Below are 11,139 nucleotides of genomic sequence, written 5' to 3' on the forward strand. Positions count from 1 at the left end.
TAAGTCATGATAAATGCACACAACAATAAAATACACATGAAAGTTGCGTACTATATACAGTATTTGTGGATTTGAAAAACGTGGAAATCACAAATATGTGTGCATCTGAAAAATGTGAAACCACAGACTGACGAAAAATGAGAATAGAATAATGTGTGCGCTTGATGCGCAATACACACGTCTATTAACTAAGTAGGAAATTTGTGCAATCATCAAGCCCGTGGTCAATTGGCTTACTATGCGTGTCTTAGGAAACAGGAGTACACAGAGGAAACTCAGGAAAGCACGGAGAAACTTAAAAAACATGCAGGAATGCGACCCCTGAGGACTAGAGTTTGACACCTGTGGTACACTGTTTAAAGCACTGTGAAGCTGCGGGAATGAGTGAGAGGAAAACAAAGGTCGACCGCGTTGTAGCGCATATTTAGTCAATGACATGTACACACAACAGTATATATTTGATCATTTATTGTTTGACATTTTAGGGGAAGTTGAGCTTCCCTTGCAATCTTAGAGCGATCGCCTCGGTCTTCCACTAATATTGCTCACTTGAAAATTGGGTGGGTTCAAATGAGGAGGCGCTCTGTCTGAGTTCTTTAACACATCTAAAAGTAAAAAAACATCCCTGAAATAAAAGGCGCAGGGCGGCTCGTGGGCACACTGGTTAGCACGTCCGCCTCACATTCAGAGGTTGCGCTTCCTGTGTGGAGTTTGAATGTTCTCCCCGTGCCTGCGAGGGTGTTCTCCGGGTACTCCAGTTTCCTCCCATGTCCCAAAAATATGCTTGGTAGTCCGATTGAGCACTTCAAATTGTAGATTGATAGTGATTTGTCTCTGTGTGCCCTGGGATTGGCTGGCAACCAGTTCAGGGTGTCCACCGCCTGCTGCCCAATGACGTCTGTGATAGGCTCCAGCACGCCCGTGACATCCGTGGGAACAAGCGGTACTGATGGATGGATGGATGGATGGATGGATGGATGGATGGATGGATGGATAAAAGATGAAATTCTGAATTTTTTTTCTGAAACCCAAATAGTTACAACAAAAAACTTTAAAAATTTACCTTACAGTTTACTGTAGAGGACTGCTTAATTTGTATTTGGTGCCAGACTTCAAATTTGAATGTAAACAAAGAATTTTTCTATCACCGGCATTTGGTGTTCTTGATCTGTGCTGTTGTAAATAGTCTGCCAAATAACAGTTGCACACAAAAAGTGACAATATTCTCTGACAAGTGTCACGGCCAAAACGCTGAAAACAGTCCAAAATATGTTAACTTGATACAAAACCAACACAAAATAATTACTACAATTAACGGAAGGGAGTAAGCCATCACCAACCTTACAATTTTTTTCTGCATCTTTTGAGATTGTTAAGAAATGTCATCCACTTCCTTAACAATTTATTTTTAGATACAGATACTGTCGTATGCTGGAGGAGGGTTCTTTCAGGGGGCGAACAGGTGACTTTGTTTTCATGTTCCTCTTTGGTGGATTTCTGATGACTGTATCCTTTTCATTGAAGTTTGGACGGGCAACCTTTTTCTACAGGTCAATTCAGTTTATTTTACAAATGTAAATGTACTTATTTTTATGTGTAGCTTTTTTATCTTTATGTTAACCATTAATGACTTTCAAAACGTAATCACCAAGTGGTACTGCATTTCTAAAATGAAGCTCTTATTACCGTATTTTCACGTTCAAAAGGCGCACTGTAATAAAAGGCGCAGTCTCAGTTGTGTGCCATGACTGTGTTTAACACACATAGGGCGCAACGGCTCATAGGGCGCGAGTTTTATATATACAACCCACGCCCACACTTAGCCCTTTAACGTTCTCATGGCGCTCTCAACTACGTCCGCCTTACACCCCCCCAGCAGACATGTTAGCTTTACTTGTTTTACATGTTTACTTTGAATGGCCGGTTCACACCGATGTCCAGCGGTTGGAGTTCCTTTGTCGTGCCTCCCGGAATGACAGTAAGCTCGGCGTTCATTGCTTCAATTGTTTTTTCACATCGGCTGTGACGACAGCACACACACACACACACACACACACACACACACACACACACACACACACACACACACACACACACACACGAGGCGCACTGCAAATCCACGCAACAACAACAACAACAACACACACAAGCATACAAGTGTGCGTATTTAAAAGTAAAGCGGGAGCAAAACTGAGTTTGGTATTCACATTTTTATTACTGGTAATGGTCATCATTAAACCCATCAAAGTCCTCATCCTGTTTCCGAATTGAACAGCAGCGCTAAATCTCCAACTGACATGCCAGGTTCACTTTCTTCACTGTCAGAGTCACTTTCCGTGCCGTGTGGCTCCTCGGATATGATGCCGGCTTTTACGAAAGCTCGAACAACAGTGCCAGCAGACATGTTAGCAAGCTCGGCGATCATTTGCTTCGCTTGTTTTTTCACATCAGCTGTGAGATGGGCACGCATAGTCACAGATCAACAGCGATGGTGGTGCGTGGAAAAAACTACCTGGTCCCCTTACATATATTTGTGTGTATATGTATAGGTACCGTATTTTTCGGACTATAAGTCCCGTTTTTTTCCATACTTTGGGTGGGGGGGGGCGACATACGCAGGAGCGACTTATACGTATGTGAATTTTTTCACAAATTTTTACTTGATCATTAACACGTTACTTACTTACTAGTATAGTTGATCACTTCACAGTTGATCAAAGAGCGATCCAGGACGCTTGTGTGTGTTGGCTCACATGTTGAGCTCTTAATTTGTGAAATAAAGAGCCGGTTATCAAACCCAAGTCTTGCCTGGTACTTTGGTAACGCTACAATATAGTTATATACGTAGATCTATGGAATAATTGGAGCTGCCAACTGACAACAAGGCTGATGTCAGCGCGCACCTAGGTCCAGAATCGACAGCTGTTTTTTTCTTTTTTCTTTTTTTTTTTGACACAGAGGATGAATATTCTGGAGACTTTAATGATTTGGAGTGACCCGGATGGTTCGTTAAAATTTTTGTTTCTATTACATTTATTTGATGTATCTAGTCTGACGTCAGCGGCTCACGTAGTTCCGGTGTCAACATCTGTGTTTTTTTTTTTTTTTTTTTAAGTGACATGGAAGACAAAGATTCTGATGAATTTATTGATTTGGAGTGACACGGATGGTTCGATAAAATTGTTGTTTATATTACATTTATTTGATATAGTATCTCATCTGACATCCGTGGCGCACTTAGTCTTTCCGGCGTCAACAGCTGTGTTTTTTTTTTTTTTCCCCCAAGTGACACGGAAGACGAAGATTCTGATGGATTTATTGATTTGGAGTGACACGGATGGTTCGATAAAATTGTTGTTTATATTATTGTTATTTCATACATGGTTTATATATTGTTATATGGGCCTCCAGAAAAAGTTGAACTGCAACGCGCCGCTGACGTCGGACTTATTTACATAAAGAAGGACCAACTCGATAGATGGATTTAATGATTTGGAGTAACACTGTTGGTTTGATGAAGGTTTTATTTATGTTATAGTTATTTGAATAACTGTTATTGTTAGATCACGCCCGTTCTCAGCTTCTCGTTTGTGTTTATGTCACGTTAGCATACCGTATCGTTTAGCCTGTTATTGCTCATTCATGTCTGTTCTTGGTGTTGGATTTTGTCGAATAAATTTCCTCCAAAATGCGACTTATACTCCGGAGCGGCTTGTACGTATATGTTTTTTTTCACTTTATTGTGCATTTTATGGCTGATGCGATGTATATTCTGGAGTGACTTTTAGTTCGAAAAATACGGTAATAATGAGACAGAGGACGATAGCGAGTGCTCAAGTGTGTGAATGTATTGAACCGACGCCCGTGCGTCATGACTTAACACAACACAGCAGTCCCGCTGGGGTATACCATTGTATGTGGGAGCGGGGGGTTTTCCACTTCCTCTAACACAGTGCTTCTCAAATAGTGGTGGGGGGTGCGGTGCGATACCAAGGGGGGCGCGTGTGAGACCAGGGAACATGCTTTTCTTTTGGCTGTACTAGATTAAAGCGTAATTAGACATCAACTGCAGTAGGTGGGAGTGGCGGTATCACTGGTAAAGTGTGTGCAAGGAGTAGTCGCTCTACAGCAGTGGTTCCCAAACTTTTTCAGGCTAGCGCCCCCTTTGCTCCCCAGTGAATTCCTAGCGCCCCCCAGATTTGGTATGCTGCAAAAAAATACAGCATTTTATCGCATTTCATAAATAGGCCTACTTAAAGACAAAAATGCCAACATTGAAGGTATGAAAAGCAAGTTTACCCTCTCACGTATACATTTTCTTCCATTTACTCACAGAAAATGGTGGCGGATGTGATCTAAGGCACGCCACCCTCGCCACCCACACAATGACACACGCGCGAACACGCACATATGCACACACACATGCACACACAGGTACAAAGTCATATATGTACATTCGTAACAATATATATCAGTGAATGCACCACCCTAACCAACTCAACACAACACAGCACGGCGCGTTCTGGCGAGTCCCCAATTTCATGTTGACATGAACTCAAGATGATGTTGACCGCCAGAATGCGTTTTTTATTGTACGATAAAATTCTGAACATTACAAGCTTGAAATTACAAACCTGAGTTTTTGCTTTTATGTCTGTGCTGTCTATGTAGTGACTACATAGACTTCGGACTGTCGCCCCCTTCAACTTCTGACTTTGACTTCAGACTGCCGCCCCCCTACCGCCCCCTTCGTCCTCACCGCCCCCCCCAGATCCTTCCACCGCCCCCCCAGATCCTTCCACCGCCCCCAGGGGGGCGGTACCGCCCACTTTGGGAACCACTGCTCTACAGTGTAGAGCGCACGGAACATAAACACACACAGCACAGAGCAGGCGATAAAAAGTGCAGTGGGACACCATGGAAAAATGAACAGGGTTGAAAAGAACGGCGGAGAGAAACGGAGATAAGAGAATTAAGAGTCACACAAAAGCTATGACAAGGAAATATGACGAAGCGTACGTAGCGCTCGGCTTCAGTGCGACTACGATGGGAGACAAGGAAAGACCGATGTGTTTACTGTGCCTTACTATGTTGGCAGCGGACAGTATGAAGCCAAATAAATTAAGGCGGCACTTATAAAGTCATTGCACCCCAATCATGCTGATAAGATGCTTGAGGTTTTTCAGCGAAAACGGGCTGAATATTGCCAACAATCATCCCACTTTGCAGCGTACCAAATTGCTCAGTGCAAGGAAAAAACACACCATTGGAGAAGAGCTGATACAACCTGCAGCCGTGGATATGGCCTCCGTCATGCTGCATCACTTTGAGCACAAATTGTTTTATTGATTTTTGTTTTGTAGGTTAAAATGTTTTATATATTGTGCTCCTGAGTTAATGTTGCTGATTACTTTGAATTGAATATTATTTATTGCTATTTAATTTAATATTATGTATGTTTATTATCATTTTATTGGCAGTTGGTCAAGAATGTTTATAGTTTAAATAATTATAATTTATTTTTCATTTCAGGCAAAGTGATGCACATTGAATCTTCTGTTCTGTTTCAGACTAAAAAACAATGTTAATAGTTATTCTGTATTATAAGTTGATTTTTCTTTTGTATTTATATTTCGTTTTTCTTTAATGTTAATAACATGGAGGTGGGGCGCGAAATGTTTTCCTCTCCCTAGTGGGGCATCACAGAAAATTATTGAGAAGCACTGCTCTAACATCTCCCCTTTTATAGATGGTACCTTATACATTGCTTCAAGCTCCCGCAAAAAATATAAGAAACCAAACTGGTGCAGACTAAATTTAAATTCATTCATACTGCAAATCCACGCCCACAATTCTCCCTCTAACGTTCTCATGGCGCTCTTTAATATGTTCGCCTTACAACAACACACATAGGGAGCACTGCATGATAGGGCGTGCCACACATTTTGAAGAAAATCTAAGACTTTTATCCGTGTCTAATAAACGTGAAAATACGGTATATACCTTACCTAGGATAGCTGTTCCAGATGGCTTCTTAGCTCATCTAGCTTTGAACCCTGCTGTTTATAGTCCGGTGCGCGTTATCTATGGATTTTTCTTGATTTTTATGATGTACAAGGGTTATATTCAGGTGCATATTATAGTCCAAAAATCACGGTACTTGAATACATTACAAAGACAAGATATTTTATCTTCAAACTGATAAACTTTTGTTATTTGCAAATAATCATCAACTTAGAATTTTATGACTTTACAATGACTAAATGACAATGGTTTCATGTCATTGTATATAAACACAATGTGATTATGATCTCCTATACCAATATTAGGTATGAAATAGTTTAATGTTTTGGCACATGCTAATTGCAGTCTTCACACATGGTTAATAAAACAATATATTTTTTCAGCTTCCTGAATATTATTTCAGATATTTGGAACTTTTGTGAGTTTGGTGTTCCTGGGCCAAGCTTTCACAATAATGTTGGTGTACATATGGAGTCGACGAAATCCAAATGTTCGAATGAATTTCTTTGGCCTTTTGAATTTCCAGGCACCCTTCCTGCCTTGGGTGCTGATGGGATTTTCACTTCTGCTGGGCAATTCCATCATTATAGATCTTTTAGGTACAATATTTATAACAATCATCTGCAATACACTGTGTGGTGAATGATGTCTCAATAATTGTCTTTCAATGTCTTTTACCTTTCTCAGGTATCGCAGTTGGTCATGTATACTTCTTCTTGGAAGACGTCTTCCCTAACCAGCCTGGAGGTGGAAGATGGCTGAAGACTCCATCGATCATGTGAGCTGCTAAAACCTTTAAACCATTTAAGGACCAGAAATTGTTCTATTTTTGTGGGCACTGACTGCTTCGTACATTGGGCTTATATCCAAACCAACAACACACAACCAACGTTGAGTGACTTATCTTCTTTTAAGTTAGTCTTTTGGTGTTTACTGGCGGTTTGCAATTTACAACTCCGGCAACTCGAAACAGGAGCAAATAATTAAATAGCTCTGATTGGCTATTGTCACAAATGAGACCACCTCCTTCTGCTTTGAGTATAATGGCGGTTTGCAGCTGTAGCCTTGCATTAGCGCCATTGTAAAATGAGAAAGTGTTCTCAATTGGCTTACCTCGTAAAACATTGAATAAAAAAAAAAAATACTGTATGCTTATTGCAACCAAGCACATGCTTGATTGAGAAATATGCACACACTGATCACTGCAATCAACTGAGATTTATCAGTAATCATGATCACGATCAGGCCTAGTAGATTCAAGTAAATTTGACAGTGAAGTGGCAAAACAAAACTCTACAGAACACTCTCTGAAAAACTTTACACTTTGATGTGATTGATAACTTCCCACGGGCTCACCACCTGTGGGAGGGGCCAAAGAGGTCGGGTGCAAAGTGAGCTGGGCGGCGGCTAAATGCGGGGACATGGAATGTCACCTCTTTGGCAGGAAAGGAGCCCGAGCTTGTGTGCGAGGCAAAAAAGTTCCGATTAGACATAGTCGGACTTGCCTCCACACACAGTTTGGCTTCTGGTATAAATCCTCTTGGGAGGGGCAGGACTCTTTTCCACTCTGGTCTTGCCCACGGTGAGGGGTGTCGAGCAGGTGTGGGCATACTCATTGCCCCCCGGCTGGTGTGTGGGGGGCATTGAGTCTGAGTGGACCATGTTCCGTTCCGCCATCGTTGAGGCAGCCAACCGTAGCTGTAGCCGTAAGGTGGTCGGTGCCTGTCATGGCGGCAACCCCCAAACCCGCTGGTGAACACTGGCAGTAAGGGATGCCATCATGCTGAAGGAGTCCTATCAGGCCGTTTTGGCCTGTTGAACTCCGAAGGCAGCCAAGCAGAACGCGGCCTCAGCGGTTGCTGCCGCAAAAACCCGGGCGTGGGAGTTCGGCGTGGCCATGGAGAATGACTTCCGGATGGCTTCAAGGAAATTCTGGTCCACCATCCGGCGTCTTAGGAGCGGGAAGCAGTGCACCGTTAACACTGTTTACAGTGGAGATGGTGTGTTGCTGACCTCGACTCGGAACGTCATGAGTTGGTGGGGAGAATACTTCAAAGACCTCAATCTCACCCACACGCCTTCCGTTGCGGAAGCAGTGCCTGGAGAATCTGTGGTGGACTCTCCAATTTCTGGTGTTGAAGTCGCAGAGGTAGTTAAAAAGCTCCTCTGAGGTGAGGCCCCGGGGCCGGATGAGATCCGCCCGGAGTCCTGAAAGGCTCTGGATGTTGTGGGGTTGTCTTGGCTGACACACCTCTACAACATTGCGTGAACATCAGGGACAGTGCCTCTGGATCGGCAGACTGGGGTGCCCTCTGCGGATCAGGGATGAGATCCTGCCCTAAGTGGAGGAGTTCAAGTATCTTGGAGTCTTGTCCACGAGCGAGGGCAGGATGGAGCATGACATCGACAAGTGGATCGGTGCAGCGTCTGCTGTGATGCGAACTCTGTCCCGGTCCATCGTGGTTAATTTAAATCTATTTTAATTTTAATCAAATTTAAATGGTCGATCTACGCTCCTACCCTCAGCTATGGTCACGATCTATGGGTCGTGACCGAAAGGACAAGATCTTGGATACAAGGGGCTGAAATGAGTTTCCTCCGCAGGGTGTCCGGGCTCTCCTTTAGAGATAGAGAAGCTCGGTCATCTGGGAGGGACTCGGAGTCAAGCCGCTGCTCCTCCACGTTGAGAGGAGCCAGATGAGGTGGCTCAGGCATCTGATCAGGATGCTTCCTGGATGCCTCCCCGGGGAGGTGTTCCAGGCATGTCCCACTGGCAGGAGACCCAGGGGACGACCCAGGACGCGCTGGAGAGACTATGTCTCTTGGCTGGCCTGGGAACGCCTTTAGATCCCCGGGGTGAGCTGGACGAAGTGGCTGGGCAGAGGGAAGTCTGGGCATCCCTCCTAAAGCTGCTGACCCTGCGGCCCGACCCCGGATAAGCGGCAAATGGATGTGATTAACAAAACAAACTTTGAGTCCAGAATAATGCTTTATATGTATATCTTTATCTCCTAACCTAACCCCACACTACTAGAAAGATGCTGTTTGACACACCTGACGATGATGCCAATTACAATCCATTGCCTGAGGATCGCCCAGGAGGGTTTGCTTGGGGAGAGGGACCACCACATTTTGGAGGTTAACGATAATTCGGTTATGTTCTTTCAGTATCTTTCAAAAATGTTCCACCAGAGTGATGACGTTGTACTGATAAGATTGTTTTGATTCATGGGCGGATAATGCAACAGCAACTAAAAGAGAGAGAAATCCAATGATTATTTTTGTTTAGTTTTTCACTTTCGATTTAAATTATCCTAACAATTTCCAATGCCAGTCTCTCTCGGAAAAGTCATGTTTTCTTTTTCTTCTCTGTTAGCAGTGGACAAATGAGGTCATGGTTGCAATTATTTTTACAATAAGGGTTAAGTCAAAAAGCTGAACTGTTTACTAATCTGTTCAACACAGTAAATTTCAAACTTAGGGTTGACTGTCTTTGATGCTATCATTTTATTATTTGGTTTTCATTCGCACAGTACTGTGCAAGTTGTACAGTCATGTCTGTAGTTGTTTTTCTTTTTTAAATTAAATATTACTTGTTGGTTGAACAATGCAAAATCTGGTCATTATAACATCATCTTCACTCTTCATCTATCATATACATTGAAATATGATTGACAAGTGCATTAACAAAATATCTGATTAAAAAATAATTCAGACTATTGCTCAACCAATGAACACAGAAATAATCACAGGCAAAGATCGATTAGCATGCAGCTGCAGTGGGGTGAGGGGTTTTAATATCGCATTCCCTTCATGAACACTGGAGCTTTAATTGATATTTATATTTATATGTTAAGTTTATAACCTTTAACAACTAGGCTAAACTAGGTCATCAAAATATCACAAAAACATACTCAAGTGCTGAGAAAGTACCGTAATTTCCGGACTATAAGTCGCGGTTTTTTTCATAGTTTGGGTGGGGGGGCAACTTATACTCAGGAGCGACTTATATATGTTTTTTTTCACAAATTTTTACTTGATCATTAAGACATCTCTTACAAGTATAGTTGACCACTTCCCATGTTATTTTTAGTATAGTTGATCACTTCACATGCTTTTATATCTTTATCTTGAACATATTCAAAACATAAAAAATAGAGAAAACATCAAATAAAGCAATTAACACTTTAAAGCACCATATCCAAGTCCACTGTCTGCTGTATGTACACTTGCTCCATTTTTTCTCCTCTTATATTTATTATTATTATTTATTATTATTTGTTTATTTATCATTTATTCAACACTCTTATTTATTCATTGTTTGTGCCTTCTTGGTTTTTTTTGTGTTGCTTGTATGCATATGTGTACTATCTCACCGAGGGATAGTGGGAACGTAATTTCAATCTCTTTGTGTGTCTTAGTATATAAAAAAAAATCGACGATAAAGCAGACTTTGACTTTGATGAAACAACCCAAAAAAATTATATTTTCAGACGAAACTGGATGAGGGCGCTCTAAATTTCACCGTTGGCCGTGACTCATCAACTGGGTGGGCTTAAGAAAAATGGCACCAAAAAGAAACTCATATTTTGCCGGTTACAAACTTCAAGTTGTAAAATATGCAGCTGAAAACAGTAATCGAGCAGCAGAATGAAAGTTTGGAGAACCGTGATGTACCAATGGATTACTATTTCAAGTGACGTCAGTGGCACGGCACGGCGCGTACCCACAGAAGGACTACCGGCATCATTCGCGATGATCATTTCTAAGTGACACGGAGGACAAAGAGTTTGAAGGAATTAAGGATTTGGAGTGACATAGAAGGTTTGAAAAACTATTATGGCTTTTACGCACGCCCGGTCCTACTCTACTGAGTCGGGGGCCGGCGCTCGGCCGAGTGGCTGTTCGCGAACGGTGCATGGGGCTCGGACATGGCCATTACGCACGCCCGGTCCTATGCCATGGAGCTCTCGTGTCTGGAAGTCCATGCCGCCACACGCTTGGAAGTTTGTTTTGTTTAATAAAGAGTCGTTTACCAAACCCACGTCTATCCTTGTACTTTGTTAACGCTACAATATAGTTATATACTAGATATGTGGAATAAAGACGAGGCTG

General features: G+C 42.3%; 1 protein-coding gene across 3 annotated transcripts in view; it reads left to right on the forward strand.

The window, feature by feature from the left end:
• derl2 (derlin 2) overlaps positions 1-9,639 on the forward strand; it is a 31,627-nt gene extending 21,988 nt beyond the window's left edge. The window contains exons 4-7 of one of the 3 annotated variants that reach the window (XM_088391183.1): positions 1,413-1,506; positions 6,428-6,623; positions 6,712-6,802; positions 9,059-9,639. In XM_088391183.1, the coding sequence (XP_088247309.1) occupies positions 1,413-1,506; positions 6,428-6,623; positions 6,712-6,802; positions 9,059-9,167 (490 nt within the window). In that variant the 3' untranslated portion in view covers positions 9,168-9,639. Of the gene's footprint in view, positions 1-864; positions 944-1,412; positions 1,507-6,427; positions 6,624-6,711; positions 6,803-9,058 lie in introns of those variants that run through there. The other 2 variants (XM_088391185.1, XM_088391184.1) reach the window with 2 other exon arrangements.
• The last annotated feature ends 1,500 nt before the right edge of the window (positions 9,640-11,139 follow it).

This window comes from Syngnathus floridae, chromosome 12 (genome assembly GCF_059516105.1).
Source record: "Syngnathus floridae isolate MCC-2025c chromosome 12, RoL_Sflo_1.0, whole genome shotgun sequence".
Taxonomy (NCBI): Eukaryota; Metazoa; Chordata; class Actinopteri; order Syngnathiformes; family Syngnathidae; genus Syngnathus; species Syngnathus floridae.